Source organism: Amphibalanus amphitrite, unplaced genomic scaffold, assembly GCF_019059575.1.
Source record: "Amphibalanus amphitrite isolate SeventyFive unplaced genomic scaffold, NRLGWU_Aamphi_draft 000554F_arrow, whole genome shotgun sequence".
NCBI classification, from domain to species: Eukaryota; Metazoa; Arthropoda; class Thecostraca; order Balanomorpha; family Balanidae; genus Amphibalanus; species Amphibalanus amphitrite.
In genome coordinates this window covers 291051-307554 of record NW_024882048.1, presented here as the reverse complement: position 1 = coordinate 307554, position 16504 = coordinate 291051, and the positions used below count along the sequence as shown (strand labels likewise).

The following is a 16504-nucleotide window of genomic DNA, read 5'->3' as shown; positions in this document are numbered from 1 at the left end:
TGGTAGGCAGCAGCTAACCCGTCCCGTCCCGGCCGCGGCGCCCCACCTGCCGACCTGGCGCGCACGGTCCGGTCGGGTGAACCCGGACCCACCGCAACTGACCCGGCCAATGACACCCTACACCCATAGCGGCACCCGACACCGCGCCCCGAACGGCCCATCTGGATCACATGAGTATAGCCAATACATATGCGCGCCAGCAAGTGTTTTACGCCCGTAATGGGGGCGCCTTTCAAAGTCGCCCGGTTAATGTTGCAACTTGGGTTGGCTCAAGTACTGCAAAGCATCGTCAAGTGCATCGCCCGGGCTAATTATTTCGTGCATGTATTCACCCCATATTGCCTTTCATAGTCGCAGTTTGGATGGCCTAATGACCTATAAATAGTCGTGGTGGAGGGCCGCTGAGGGTCGAATCAAAGCAACAGGCAGCAGTGAGGACAGGACCACCGCGCCCCTGCTGACCCTCCCCCTCCTCCCCGCGACCTGACCTCGACCTCTCCCCTGCGCCCCGCGGGACGAACACCACACACTGGGGAGGGGCCCGCTCCCCCTGTGGCAGAGAGGGGGTCCGTGGCGCCAGCAAGGCGGCAGAGTTTGGCCGGCACCCAGCTGGCCCGGCGTTCAGCACACCAGCGCCCCAGGCTGGGGCAGAGGCCGCCGGCTATGAATGGCCGCCAGCGGGCCACCGACGACTCACAGTCGGCCGTGGGGCGGGGTAGGGGGTCACGAACTCAGGGGCGATAGGAACGGTGCAGAAAGCAGAAAAGTAACAGTCTGCTTTCCGTTACTATCATCATAATGGACATGGAACGAACAGAAGTGTAACAATCAGTAGGACTGAGTCAATGCTGCTGGCGCTCGAAAGAGGGTAGTAAGGCAGAGACAGAGTACCCTGAATTAGGTTCAGCCTGCCAACGACTCAACATCAATCCAGGACAAGCCACCCACCAATACCAGTCATATAGCCACCTCCCTCGCCCAACGGCGCCGTGACAGAGTCGTCAGTGCAGCCAAGTCGGCGACACTAAGCGCTCAATGAAAGACACACATTGTATCTGTGTGTCTTTCATTGTCGCTTTTATTGTCAGATGACGTGGATTGCTGAAAAACCATTTTATGGATGTTGTCCGAAATACATGATGATGATGATGATGATGATGACAGTCCTGTTTCAACTACCCCGCGCGAACCGAGTTGATGCGACCCGACTGACCGGTATACGCGAGTAGAACTACGGAAATACCAAGTTTCCGGTTGCGAACCGCCACAATCGGAATAGGCACCCGGCTAAATCGGAGTCAGCTTCAGCAGTAAGACTGAGCGCAGGACGGGATCCAGCCGGATCGGGCCATTAAAGTGGACTGGAGTGAGACTGACTGGACTGAGCAAGCCATCGCGGAGTCGAGTGACTGGACAGGCTGGGAAGGTGAGACCTCTCCCACTGTGACAGTTCACTAAGCGCTCTAAGCGCTCATCCTGAAAGTGATGGGCGCCGATTTCCCAGTACAGACACGGGCTTGTGTTAGCTATCACAGCGCCCGGACGCCACTTAACAGGTCGCCGATTCAGCAGCCGTCGCCAGGGAGCGGGTAGGCATTTATCTCAGTAAACAGAGCCGGCCAATCTGCAATCGATCAATCGCCGCTCGGGTCGGCCCATGCAGACGGCCGGCCAGCCCAGCACAGCGGCGGCCACCCAGCGCTGGCTGCAGCGAGTGCCGCTGTCCGGCGGCCCGTCCCCGCTGGCCGCCCGCCGGGTCCTTGAGTGGCTCCGCCGCCGGCTCGGAGGGAGCTGAGGCGGCGCGGCGCGCTCGTCCCGGGGTAATCCTGCCGTCCGGCGGCCGGCCCGCGGCGACTCCCTCGCTCGCCGACCGCCGCTGGACGGACGGAAATGCCGTCCACAGCGGCGGCGCTGAGCCGGCGAGTTCGGCACGCGGCGGAGGCACCACGGCAGCGTCGGCGGCGGCGCGGCGGCGCCACCGGCGGGCGCGTCGTTCGAACTCCACATGCCTGGACGGCGTCGGTGGCCGGCCGGCCGACCGGCCGCCCCCGGGCCCAGCTGGGGAGCCTGTCCTCTGACCCGGCCGCTTGCTGGTGGGACGGACAGCGCCGGGTCGGGCCGACGCCACGGAGCAGAGAGTCGCCGCCGCGGCGGCCGGGCAGATAACGGTGGCCAGCGCCGGTCAGGGTCGGCCCGAGCGTCTCCCCAATGAGGCCCACCTGCCCTCCACAGCGGCCGACAACAAAGCGTTCGGGTGTTTTCGCGGCCGGAGCGTCCCCCATACGGCGTCCCACAGGTCGGGGGTGATCACTCCTGTCCTCTGTCCGTCCCTCCCCTCTGCCCGGTCCCTACCCGCCCCGGCGGCGCAGCGGGACGCCGCACCGGCCGCGCGGCCACTTACTTGATGAAGTAGGGCTGTCCGAGGCTGGTGCAGGCGCGCTCCCAGCCATGCGGCAGCGGCCCCAGCTCGTCCGTGAAGTCGTAGCTCTGCTGTTTGAGATGGGCGTGCTGCTGCAGCTGCTGTGCGGCCGCGTACGTCTGCTGCAGAGTGGCCGGAGACGAGTGCGCCCGCATGTGGTTGCCCTGTCCGGCGGCGGCGCCGAAGCCGGGGCCGGCGTGCGTCGAGTCCGTGGACGAGTTGCGGCTGTGAGAGATGGACGACGACTTGGAGCCGTGCTGCGGCGGGTTGAAGAACGACTTGGGCAGCTTCCTCATGCTGAGCGGCACCGTCAGCGGCATGCTCGACTCCTGCTTCTTGAGCACCGAGTCGAACAGCGAGTTCATGAGCGAGTCCGAGTCGCCGCGCACGTGCAGCACCTGGCTGCCCTCCTTGCGCTCCAGGAAGTCCATGTCGGCGCTCTGCGCCATGCCGGAGCCGCGTCTGGGGCGCCGGTCGCCGCGCGCACTGTCTCTCACCGCCGCTCGGGCTCGGCGCCGGTGCCACACTGCCACCGCCGGCTCCGATCGGAATTCCGCCGCCGGCGCCGCCGCGCAGCCGCACCGGCCGCGCCCTCCGACAGAATGTAGTGCCGACGCCGGCGGCGGCCGCCGCTAGAGCTGCGCCCGGCGCCGGGACGGTTCCCCGGCGGGCGGGTTCAGGCCCATGTCGTCCCCTATCTCTCTGCGTGTCCACTAACACGAATGACGTCACGCATGTGGGCGGAGCTATGGGCGGAGCCTAACGCACGCGGCAGTCCAAGCCGCCATATTTGAATTTATATTTTAATAGAATCTTGCCGATATTTTGGGTGAAGTCAATTTATATGGATAGCTTGGTGACAGTTTAGCTATACGAATAATAATTTATTATGGATGTGCGACGTGCGTATATTCAGCTTGGAATTGCAATTAAAGTTCCGCACCGCATAGATTCGAACTCGGGACCTTTGGAATACTGCGCGGGCACGCTAACCACTACACTACCGCGACCGCGCGGCGGTCGGCGGCAGGGAGGCTGCGGAGACATGGGGGGACATTTTACGCTTTTGTGAAAAAAGCAAAAGATTTAGCGAAAAACACGTAATAGATGACTTGCAGAAAATTGTCTGCTCTTTCAGATAAGATACTTAGGTTTGATATATCTTGTGCAGACTTCATTCTACAGTGCTTCGAAAATCGCTCATTTACATGGGGATTGAACGGGGCTTCGAGACTTGACTCCAAATTACGTCACGAGCTGACGTCACGAAAAGGTAGAATCGCCGGACGACCCTACCTGGTATATAGGGCCTTGGGCGGGTTCAGCGGCGACGGCGGTGGCAGAGCTCAGCGGCGCCTCAGCCCGGTGCTGGGTGCTCAGAAAACATACACACGGCCCGTGCACAGGGGTCAGATGCGGGGCTCATGACACATGGAAACAGGCCGTGTACCGACACGCGACAAATCATCACATAGCAAAGGTGGCATCATCTGTACCACAGGCCTCTCCGCTCGGCCGCAGGTAGACGGCACCGGGCACACGGCAGCCCACGAGCGCAAAAACGGGCGCTGGTCCGCGGCCACCGTACCGCGCTGTGGTCACTACCTACCGGGCCAGGTCGGGCGGGCGGGCGCCGGTCACAAAAACTGGCGGTCACCGGACAGCGGCTGCGGCCACCGTCGGCGCTCCCCGGCGCAGCTGAAGGCAGGATGGGAACGAGGAGGCCCATCGTGACCTGTCAGGGTCATAGAGGATGGCTGAAGCTCAATGTCTATGAGTTGTCAATGACGACATTCCAATAACGTCAATAGCGGCATTCCAATACCAATAACATCATTCTATTTTTAGATGACCCATATTTGATAGCACAATCGCATCAAATTCACAGAAGGTGCACCTGCAATCTGCATCTGCCGGACAACGAAAAAACGTCATAGCATCGCATGGCTTACGCATCATCACAGCTATCTGTGCAAGCTATGTCGGAGATCCAGATTCCGCACATACCTTTGAAAAGCTCCTGTGCTGTATCTCGGCTTCCGAAATGTCCCACGCATTGTCTAATCGAGACGGCGGGTCTGGTTTGGACATTCCTTGCCAGAGCTGTGCCTATCTTCTTGAAATACCTGGTTGATGCTGCCTGACTACCAGATAGGTATTTGAAGATTGTTGGCAAGTTAAGCTTTGTAGTAATCTCTGACGTTGGTCCTACGTCAGTCATCACTAGCTGATTTGATGGGACAATCTGGTCTCTGGATGCCAAACATTGCGAGTTGAGACATAGAACGGCCTCGTAAACGTTCCACCTAACAGCCACAATTAATAACGACATTAAAAGCCATTTAGTACAACACCCCAGAAAGCAATCCCCCAAGCCGTATCGCGCATTATGGCTGCATATCAACATCAGCATCATGATAAATCAACGGCACAACAGCGAATTACCGGTACCGAGGTTATGTACTTAGACACGCCATGTTTACACAATTCATGGCAAGTTATTTCTATTGAGCACGTGAAACGCCCCCACCGACAGTCAATCCCCCTCTGTAAGTGATGTGAGACCATACATCATCGGAGAAGCACGAGGGTAGTCCGTGGTTCCGACCTGAGCAGCCATTGATCGCAGGCACGAGCTCGGTGCAATAAATGCAATAGGGGCGGGTGATGTACGAGCGCTGATTGTCCCGGAACAGACTGAACAGGCGACGCTAGACGACACTTGGTCACTTAGGAAGGCACTGCTCGACCAAGTAAAGACGCCTGACCTCGTCTGGCTGGCTAGGAGTAGTCGACAATGAGACAAATCGAATGCATTCACCATGTCCATGAGGTATCGGTAACACCATCATAGTTGTATCGTTACAAATGAACGCTGGTACAACTTTTAGTTCAAAAATTACTGCTCCCGGGCGCAATCCCAGATTCTATCTGTGCGTAACTTGGGTATAATTGTCATCGCCATTTATTTTGAAATTTTATTCATCAGAATATCTTTGAACCAATAACGGACAACGGTAGTAAAAGGGAGGTGCATATTGCATAATCCCTCATATCAGTAAAGTCAAAACAAAACTTCAAGCACCCTTTCCACCGGTGGATTAATCAGCTGAGCGACAGGTCACCAGCTCCCGCAGGTCGGTACGCCCACCCCTGCTATCGGCACAATCGGCAGCTCCCGGAAGGCCGAGTCGGTGTGGGTGTGTTTCTGGTGTACGGACCGGGGTACACTGATCGGTGCCAGGCTGCGCCGGCGCTACCTCTGTTCTCAGCTGCAGCACGGGGAAATATCCGTCCGGGGTCAGCTAAGAGGAGCGGGCCGGCGCCGCCTGTCACTGTCGGGCGGGGGACACGGCACGGGCCGCACCTGGACAGACGCACGGGACACGGCACCGGGCCGCACCTGGGCTTACGCAAAAGACACGCCAAGGGCTGCACACCGACGCATAGATAGGACACGGCGCTGGCCTGTACTACATTGACCAGGGCACGGCCACGGGAAACAGCGCTTGTCAATGTTACCTAGCGAGGAAAGGTCGGAGCACCAGATTCGGGATAAAGCTGGTCTATTGCGCCGGTTAGGAGTGTGAATGAGGGGGCACCGGACAAAACCCACTAATTCAGTGAATTAGTAGATGCCGTATCAGGCAGACAGTGCGCTACGGCTGAGCCTGCGAGTGCGAGAGACACTCCAAGACGCCGTATAACACTGAACGTTCGCGACACAACTACGGCGCACCTAAACGTGCGTAAACGGACAGCGGTAGTCCAATTTGTTACGAACAATGAACCGCCTCTCCCATCGGGCTCCTGCAAGGCACCAGCCACCAAGACACATTCCGATAAATGTTTCAAACATTCTTCACTCGTGAAATGAAAAAGAAAATCCGCTCCGGAAAGCTCAACGAATTCTGCCGTATTATAGCACATGCAACCGGAAACCTTTGCACTGCAAAATTTCTCCCTCATCGGGCCTTCCCGGGAGAAGTCCAAGTCATGTGTTCGAACTGCGGATACCAATTAGTTCAGTTTCCGATTTCTGGCAATCAGTGACAACGAAATACGGCCGAAAATCCCCCATACAATCCACGAGACATGATTGCAGACATAGGGTCACGCCAACAAAGTTGCTACTACAGGGCTAAGTTCGTACCTCATCGAAAAACGAGCGTCGTAAAACAAATCACTATCTAGCACATACTTTCATCACTGATGAGCACTCGATTTATGGTTTGTTTCGTCGGAGACCGAAACATGAGCAAACGGATCTTCCCAGTAAAAGATGAACGCAAGAAACGCGTGTGCGCAATGAACATTGAGCAATGCGAGGATTGAGACGCAATCAACTATGTTTAAAACACACAGGACTTCTCCCGGCTAGGGTCCGCAGTCGACACTCTACCTGAACATACATTGAAAGAACAATACAAGTCAATACGATCAGTAGCACAACTACACACTACACAATGCACATTGTAACAACAGCGCACACCCGTGTCTCTACCATTTCCAAACCCGTGAGCATCGCATGTCCAGCACCCGTGCTCCGCTCAGCTAACCCGGTTAGCGTATTTCTGACATCATGACCGCAGCTGCTGAAAACAAAGACATCTCAGGTGCAGGGCTCGGTTCGCACGTATTCACCGCTCGGCTGGCACGGACTGGAAACTAACGGGGCACTCGTGAGATCACCGGCCGGCTGATCACGGGACCGACAAAACGCGGCCTCCAGGCGGCAGTGTTCCATTTTTCAGACTTTTTGGTGGCAAATCACACCTAATGTAGAAAATACTTTCATCCCTAAAATATGAATGACCGACTTTGCTTCGTCTCTGAAAAATGTTTCGTTTATTCCCAACAGCCAGTTTACATGTCACTTGACAGTTGCTGCACCCTCATCCTTTTGTTTCACACCATGTCAAGATCCTGACATGAAATCCTGGTTTATCAGTTGGCATAGAAATTGGCATTACACCATTTTGCAAAAATACTCCAGTTATTTACTTTCCTTTTTCTCATCCTAGGATTTTTGTTTCTTCATCGGCACACCTAACCAAAATCAAATTTTAGAACACTGCCAGGCGGCCTTCGGTGCCGGCCGCCCGTCGGTGGATTCTAGGAAAGATCCAGGCAAATCGGGCGTGACAGGCTAGGTCGGATCCGAGAAATACTGGAATATAAAACTGATCAGCTGCAGTTGGTAGCGCGTCACGCGTTTCTTTTTTAGTGTTTATTTATAAATTCTACCTGTCTTTTGCGTGACTTATACGATGCATTATCAAATAAGCGGCAGTAAAAGAATACAGCTGCATGCTATGTGCGAGCCCACCAGTACCAAGGCCGCAGCGTCTTCTATGCACGGCTGTTGGCACTGGTCATAAGACCTCTTGTAAATGGTACCTCCACGCCGCAGAGAAGCCACCGGAGTGAATTTCATACTACGAGGGTGAGAGAGAAATACAGCGAGAGCCGAGAGGTCAGTTTTCCCAGAGCTTCTCACCACATCGGACGGAAAGCGTGACCGGAGGATAGGCAAACATCGGGCCTTGAGCAGCAATAATCTCCTCCGGCCATCGCTGAATCTCCTTGAAGCAAACCTGTGCCGTGTGCACGTCTTGGCACATGAGCCGTCAACTCTTTCTCATGCAGCCGACCCCAGCCCGGCCCGGTCCCTAACACTCGTGTCGAACACACTCCCGCCGACCTCTGGAGACCGTCGGTAGTCGGGCCGAGCAAGTGGCAGTGCTGACGAAACACCCAGCCGGCCGGGGTGACGCATGGCGCCGCCGTGTCGCCCTGCGCCCCTCCCGAGGGACTAAGCTCTGCCGGGAAGAGGGTACCCCCTACCCGGTTAGTTCACGGTGCATAGTGAGGGCCAGAGAGGGAGTGGTGGAGTCTCATTGTGCATGAGTGTCACTAAAGCTGGCAGTGAGTAATAGAGGTGAATGAAACGGTATTTGGTGTATTCGTTGAACTTCATGTTGAAAACGTCTTTCGTGTTAAATAAGTACAATGGCTACAGCTTTGCAGCCACAACAATCCACAGCTCGCCACGAGAACAACATAAATATCACATTGGGTGCGGTTGCTGCAACAGAACCGCCAGTGCACAGCGGAAGCTCACATCAGAGGTTAGGCACGCGCGGCGCCTGCCTCGGCCGGGTGATCTGCGAAAAGCCGGCAAATCAGCGCTACTAGCGACATCTACGCAGTCTAGCTACCGACGGCAGCGCCTCTAGCGGACACGGACGCTACCTCGGCAGGCCGCGTCACGTGTAGTCGAGCTGGCCGAGGCCGAGCCCGTCCGGGTCGCGCCACGCCACCGTGATGCCGTAGTGCTCGAGCAGCTGCAGCAGGATGTCCATCTCGTCCAGCAGCTCGAGCCGCTCCATACGCCGCACGTCGGCGGAGGGCAGACGCTGCAACACGACGTCCATTCTCCACACTTTGGCGTCATCCCAGCCGGCGCCCGTGAACCTAAAGGCACACACGAACATTTCAATACGGAGCCGTCAGAAGTCAGGACAAAATGGGCTCAAAGTATGACGAAAGAGGTAAAAACCATAAAGAATTGATTTTGAGCCAATAAATTGAACATACTTTGTTTTACATGTATATTTATAATTTAGATTAGAACTAGAATATATTAGATTTGATAGTGACCAATACCGCAACTGACAATGACATCCAAATCACGGAACAAGTCAAAATCGCGACTACCTTCTCACTGCCACCGAGTGAAACGTGACGTTACCTTTGCATCTGAGTCTGGTCAGAGTTGCAGGCCTCAATGCCGGCCAGGTCACAGCCGCGGCCCCGGACATTCTGCACCAGAATCTGGCCGAACCGGTCATCGACGCCCACCTGGCGGCAGATGAAGGAACCACTAGTTTACAGCATCGCCACGGTAAGAACAACCGGAGAGAAAACGACAGCAGTTTAGCTTCGAGGTCAAACGAAGTGGGTGCAGACTGCAGGGACACCAAAGCTGGACATCTTGAAGACCATAAAGGAGATAGCCTGTTGAGGCGCCAGGCTGATGGCATCAGAAAGAGTAAAGCAATGTAGGCCGACATGACACGGACAGTGTCCACAAAACAGCACTGGACCACAACGCCCAAAACGCCCTGCTGGACACCCATTTTCCCGGTCCAACCAATGTAGTAAACCTTTTGAAGTTTAAAAATTATAATTCTCTCAATAAAAAATCACTCCCCCCCCCATTCTCCCCCACATCCCGCAACTCCCTTAACAACCCATACCACCCATTCCCACCATTCCATGAGACTACTTACCATTTCATAGTTGACAAAGTAAGCGGTGCGCAGTGTGCTGGCCAGATGTGAGAGCAGCTCATGGCAGGCGCGGGATTCCATATACACCAGGACACACTCGGCCAGTACAATGGTGGGCCGGTCGGGCCTCAGACAGCACTCCTCCAGGGCGGTCCGTACGTCGGCCAGTCGCGCCAGGTCCACCGGAGCCAGGTGGTAGTCCTCGGCGTGCAGCGCGGCGCGGCCCACTCGTACCTCACCCTCTGGGGAGGAGTGGGACGGTGGTGAGCGGTGGTGAGCGGTGGTGAGAGGGTTCCGGTGAAGGTATTGTGGGACTACACATGGGTACGGCTCAGACGTATCAGACCTTCGTCAGCGTGAAACAAACTAATTGAAACCAGGCCGAAAGCACAGCAAGGTCACGTCCTATTTGATAAAATCATGGCGCGATTTGTCACGTTTTCTTATGTCCTCTACTACATGAACAGACCAAAGCACCGCAAATAATTCAACAGCAATAACATCGTCGGTGCAGACTCAGTAACTGTAATACAGCAACGGACAACATCCATTAAAAACGAGGCACCAATCCATTAGGTGTTTCGTGCAGTTTATCATTTCGCATTACCCGTCCTCGGAATTATCGCTCAAGGAAAATTGCTTTAAAACAGACATTAACATCACCGCTGTTTCCCCAACACCTCACGCCAAAATAGAGCGTTCTGGGGCATTCGAATCGGGTGGGGACAAACTTTGCAAGCTTTCTGTGCTTTAAAAGCACAAAATGTTGAAAGCTATGGACCGTAACCGGACAAATCTTCGTATGGCAATTCTTCGTCGCGCAATTCCTCGTCCGCATTTCTTCGTCCGCAAATCTTCGTCGGCGCATTTATTCGTGTCGCATAACTTCGTCTCGCATTTCTTCGTAAGCGCAAATATTCGTAGCGCATTTTTTCGTATCCGCATTTCTTCGTACGCGCATTTCTTCGTCAAGCATTTTTTCGTCCACGCATTTCTTCGTCTACGCAAATCTTCGTCCGCATTTCTTCGTCCGCGCAAATCTTCGTCTGCGCATATCTTCGTCCGCAAATCTTCGTCCCCGCAAATCTTCGTCCGCAAATCTTCGTCCGCATTTTTTCGTCCACGCATTTCTTCGTCTACGCAAATCTTCGTCCGCATTTCTTCGTCCGCGCAAATCTTCGTCTGCGCATATCTTCGTCCGCAAATCTTCGTCCCCGCAAATCTTCGTCCGCAAATCTTCGTCCGCATTTTTTCGTCCACGCATTTCTTCGTCTACGCAAATCTTCGTCCGCATTTCTTCGTCCACGCAAATCTTCGTCCCGGCAAATCTTCGTCCGCAAATCTTCGTCCGCAAATCTTCGTCCGCAAATCTTCGTCCGCAAATCTTCGTCTGCAAATCTTCGTCCGCAAATCTTCGTCCGCATTTTTTGTCCACGCATTTCTTCGTTCACGCAAATCTTTGTCTGCGCATACCTATTTTCGTCCGCAAACCTTTGTCTGCGCTATCTTTGTCTCCGCAAACATTCGTCCACAAATGTGGTTCAATAAAACCATGAAGAAATATCAGGCCATCAAGTGAATGACGAATTTAATGCATGGAATGGATGATCGAAACTTTTGAAGTCAGGTAGATGAGGTCTGTCAGGTGAAGCTCTTGTATTTGGGAGCCGACAATTGTAACATTCCATATCATTTGTGTCCCGGTCCCGGACATTCTTTTTTTCGCGGTCGATGAATGACAATATAATCTCTTGTGCCCTCGCGGTCGCCAGCATAGGCGGCGGAACGGGGAGGGCACCAAGGCACCGTTCCCCTCTAATTTTGGCCTTTTAACAGTAGCCCCATGGGCGTTGCATGGAAAGAATGGGACTAAAAGTCGGCAGTGCCGTGCCCCCCCCCCCCTAATTGAAGGTGTTCCGCCGCTACTGCTCGCCGGACCTATTTGTTTTCTACATACACGCCGGCCGAGGGGGGGTACGACCCCCCCATCGCCGTTTCGCCACTGGTGGAGCTAGCGCGTCGCGGAAGGAAAAAAACGAGCGTGTGCGCCGTTACGAGATGCAGAGATTAATACCCGATTTTAAGGCCTTCTAGGTCAGGGGTCGGCTTACGGCCCGCGGGCCGGATCCGGCCAGGTGGGTGACGGTTGGATCCGGCCCGCGACCATCTGACGTCCGGCCCGCGGCTGGTATCAGCGACTTACATCGTGTTCTGGCCCGCGGTTCTTTCAGAAATCGACTCCGATATAAAAGTGACTTAACCCGGCACCGCCTGGGCTATTTCCGTACCCACGACAGCCTGGGGGGGGGGGGGTCGGATCCGACCCCCCCCCCCTGTTATCTCGAGAACCAATGGTCGCATCGAGCCCCGCGAGGCGGCGTTCGAAAGGTCTCTACGAGACCTTCCCAAAGCACTCTTAAGATTTTAAGATTGAGGTCAACTTTCGGGTCAAGGTCAGGTCAAAGGTCAAATTCTGGGGTTTTGCATGATTAGGCTTACGGACAGCGGAATCGATAGCTGCTGCTCGAAACTCACCAAAAATGACCTCAAAGGCCTAGTGAAGGTACCATGTGCGTATAGGGGTCATACTAAGTACGGGTCAAGGTCAGGTCAGGTCACGAAAGGTCACGGTTCTCACTTTCTGCTACATGGGCGTGCGACACATGTTTTATGGCTTATTTTTCACGCCGAATACGATGGTAATGGTTATATGTGACCCCAAGTCACTGTGCTGGTGATAAGTGTGCATTGAAAGCGTAAAAAATCGTTTATACCATACATAACTAAACGAGGGCTGAGAAAAAAGGTCAAATTTTCAACTTTTTATTTTTGACATAAAAATGCACTTTTCTAGACGAGCTTTGTCCCAGGAATCTAGTGGTGTCATTTATTTTCACATGCGATGTTCAGAAGTGCCTCTAATTCACGAAAATGCTTATGACGTCACCATGCCCTATGCATGTTGAAGCTATTTTTTACAATTTGGGGGTCAAAAATCAAGATAGAAAGTTGAAATTTGGGACATCTAATGTTCTAATAGAGCTCTATAACATATATTCCGGTTTTTTGGAAATTCTCAAAATTTTGTATTTTATTAGCTGTTTTCCAAAAAATGTAGTTTTTTGAATTTTTAGGGGTGAAAAACGCATTTAATGGAAAATCCGAGATAGCCATTTTAAAGAACTCGTTGAGCTGCGTCTATTCATGTCCTTAATTTGCAATTTGCTTTAAACCCTGATTTTTGGCGATTTTTTAAACATTTACCACTTTTTGACTAAAAACGCCATGTAGTTACATCACTAAAATCGATATATCTCAAAAAAATTTGAAAACTTTTTCTTAAAAATTGCACAGAACACGTCAAATTGATGGGGGAGAAGGTATGCCAAGTTTTAAGTTGATAGCGTAAGCGGTTCTTGAGTTATTTAAGAAAAAACGGAGGGGGGGGGGGGTCGGATCCGACCCCCCCCCCCCAGGCGGTCGCGGGTTAAATGTGCTTTGGCACAATAGTTCTTCCTTCGCACACTTCATGAGTTTATAAACACCATTTGCCCGCCCCCCCCCCCCGGCCGGCGTGTATGTAGAAAACAAATAGGTCCGGCGAGCAGTAGCGGCGGAACACCTTCAAATAGGGGGAGGGGGCACGGCACTGCCGACTTTTAGTCCCATTCTTTCCATGCAACGCCCATAGGGCTACTGTTAAAAGGTCAAAATTAAAGAGGGGAACGGTGCCCCGGTGCCCTCCCCGTTCCGCCGCCTATGCCGGCGAGGGTACAAGAGCCCAGTAAACATGCCGACGTCGGCCCGACGTCGGCATCTCGGCATCGGCATGCCGACGTCGCCCCGACGTCGGTCCAACCTCGGCTCGACGTCGGCTGGATGTCGGATATGCCCGCATGTACTACCGACGTCCAGCCGAGGTCCAACCGACGTCGGGCTGACGTCGGACCGAGATCAATTGCTGAGGTCCAGCCGACGTCGGTTCGAATCCCATCGCCGGCTGATGCTTTTGGCGTGTTGTCCCAGTAAACATGCCGACGTCGGCAACTGGGGGGCTCGAATCCCGCCGCCGGTTGATATTTTTGGCGCGTTGTCCCAATAAACATGCCGACGTCAGCCCCGTCGGTCCAACGACAAACGACCTCGTCAACCTCGCCGAACGACCTCGGCCCGACGTCGGCTCGACGTCGGCTCGACTTCGGCTGGACGTCGGAACATGCGGGCATATCCGACGTCCAGCCGATGTCGGGCCGAGGTTGAACCGACATTGGGCCGACGTCGGCATGTTTACTGGGAGATTATATTGTCATTCATCGACCGCGAAAAAAAAGAATGTCCGGGACACAAATGATATGGAATGTTACAATTGTCGGCTCCCAAATACCATAGCTTCACCTGACAGACCTCATCTACCTGACTTCAAAAGTTTCGATCATCCATTCCATGCATTAAATTCGTCATTCACTTGATGGTCCGATATTTCTTCATGGTTTTATTGAACCACATTTGTGGACGAATGTTTGCGGAGACGAAGATAGCGCAGAAAAAGGTTTGCGGACGAAAATATGCGCAGACAAAGATTTGCGGACGAAGATTTGCGTGGACAAAAAATGCGGACGAAGATTTGCGGACGAAGATTTGCAGACGAAGATTTGCGGACGAAGATTTGCGGACGAAGATTTGCCGGGACGAAGATTTGCGTGGACGAAGAAATGCGGACGAAGATTTGCGTAGACGAAGAAATGCGTGGACGAAAAAATGCGGACGAAGATTTGCGGACGAAGATTTGCGGGGACGAAGATTTGCGGACGAAGATATGCGCAGACGAAGATTTGCGCGGACGAAGAAATGCGGACGAAGATTTGCGTAGACGAAAAAATGCGTGGACGAAAAAATGCTTGACGAAGAAATGCGCCGACGAAGAAATGCGGATACGAAGAAATGCGCTACGAATTTTTGCGCTTACGAAGAAATGCGAGACGAAATAATGCGACACGAATAAATGCGCCGACGAAGATTTGCGGACGAAGAAATGCGGACGAAGAATTGCGCGACGAAGAAATGCCATACGAAGATTTGTCCTGGAATCCTATGGACCTACCGTCACTCTTAAAGGCCGTCATGAGTCCTTTCTGTCGCTGAATGGCCATCAGTTTGCGCGCCGTCACCGCCGAGAAATCAAGCTCCACGAAGTTGCTGAAGCGGCAGCCAGCACTCTTCAGCCTCCAGTAGAGCGTGTCGAAGCCGGCGCCGAGATTGAGCACCTGCGCGTCGGCGCCGCAGCGCGCCAGGAACGCCTCGGTCAGCCGCTGGACGGCCATGACCCGCGCGTAGTAGCCGCGGTGGATCTCGGGCGCCTTGCGCTCGTACTGGCGCACCAGGTGGCTGATGAACGGGTCCTGCCAGTAGCCGTGTCGCACGGCGCTCAGCTTGCACACGCTGGCGTCGTCGTTAGTGAGGATGATGCCTTCCTGGCCAATGGTGCCCTCAGAGCGAGAGGCCATCGCAGGGTCAGAGGCAGAGACGGATTTAGAGACCTGATGGAGACAGGTGATCATTGGTCAGAAAGGTCTGAGAAAAACCTGAAGGCTGTTCACGGGCCCTCTGTGCGGTCGGACCGTACACAGGCTCCAAGCTCCACCCACTGAGTCCCCACGTCAGCCTTCCGTCACAGCACACAGCGACTGCTTTGGTCGGTCGGTACTCGGTACTGCCCACAGTGATGGCTGTGTGCGGTCCACCGCACGCAGCCGTGTGACATCATACCGGCTACCCATCTCCTGCTGCCTACCCCCACGCCTGCTGCACACTCCGCACACACCAAACTCAGCGGTTTGCGGTGCCTGTTAACACCCCTCTGAATTACTCAACTGCCTGAACATATGGTTTAGTTGTTATACAATTATGAGTTTGGTGTGTGTGCTTAAAGGAAATATACTACCACTTCTTATATGAAATTTTGAGCTGGAATAGCAGTTTTGCAGGTTAAGCTGAGACTAGCACAAATCAGGAACTTTGATACCCCAATGATCACCCTAGGCAAATATATTCCATTTCTCATTCTAAAATGAGTGCCTTGTAGAGGTAGGTATGTGTCACTTGTAGAAGGCAAGAATGCAGCCACCTATCACAGAGGCTAAGCTCAGTCAATCTGTATGCAGTTGCTTTTGAACGATGTTACCCATATGATTGGTACCTAACCGTATAATAAGCTTCTGCGCCATGACCATTTAGCCTCTAACAAAGATGGAATATAGTTCTTCCTGTATGAACATAGTTATAAAATGCCTTTAATAAGCATATATTATTTTACCGATCATTTTAGGCATTAAAATCATAAAACTGTAGCAAAACTGATTTGAGAAGTGTGGTAGGCATAATTCCAATTGGCGATGTTCACCGCTAGGGTCAGGTAAGATACCTATTCACCAAGGCTGATTTTGAAAAAAAAAGCAAAATCACACTTAAACCACGATACATATGATGGAGTTACTGGTTACAACGAAAATGATTCAAGAAAAAAACGCACGAAGGACTGCCAGCCGACGACCTTCTCCCACGAGAGTTCGATGACAACTGAGAGATGAATCAAGGTTGATGTTTATATCGGCTTAAAATACTGGCAAATGAAAACAGTCAAATCTTACATTTTCTCAAGCAATTTGCGACTTATGCGCAACAAAAATTTAAGTTTGACATAAAAAATGAAAATCAATTAAAGTATCGATCTATTCTGCTTTTCATACTGTTCAATTTATGATGCGTATCACCAAAAAACAAAATTCAACAT

The 16504-nt window shown here is 53.1% G+C and overlaps 2 protein-coding genes across 6 annotated transcripts in view; both read right to left on the bottom strand.

Moving 5' to 3' along the window:
* LOC122393796 (transcriptional coactivator YAP1-like) overlaps positions 1 to 2972 on the bottom strand; it is a 36439-nt gene extending 33467 nt beyond the window's left edge. For both annotated transcript variants that reach the window (XM_043390173.1, XM_043390174.1), the window contains exon 1: positions 2402 to 2972. In XM_043390173.1, the coding sequence (XP_043246108.1) occupies positions 2402 to 2868 (467 nt within the window). In that variant the 5' untranslated portion in view covers positions 2869 to 2972. The remainder of the gene's footprint in view (positions 1 to 2401) is intronic.
* Positions 2973 to 8365: 5393 nt separating this feature from the next.
* On the bottom strand, positions 8366 to 16503 carry LOC122393806 (leucine carboxyl methyltransferase 1-like). Of its 4 annotated transcripts, none has more exons than XM_043390206.1 (5): positions 16362 to 16503; positions 14816 to 15251; positions 9715 to 9956; positions 9174 to 9283; positions 8366 to 8896 (listed from the first exon to the last, which is right to left on the bottom strand). In XM_043390206.1, the coding sequence occupies exons 2-5, from the start codon at positions 15216 to 15218 to the stop codon at positions 8689 to 8691; spliced, it is 963 nt and encodes a 320-aa protein (XP_043246141.1). In that variant the 5' UTR covers positions 15219 to 15251; positions 16362 to 16503; the 3' UTR covers positions 8366 to 8688. The 4 variants fall into 4 exon arrangements, with proteins under 4 accessions (XP_043246141.1, XP_043246138.1, XP_043246139.1 ...); XM_043390203.1 differs by having other exon boundaries at positions 16244 to 16461; XM_043390204.1 differs by lacking the exon at positions 16362 to 16503 and adding an exon at positions 16265 to 16291.
* Position 16504: the final 1 nt, after the last annotated feature.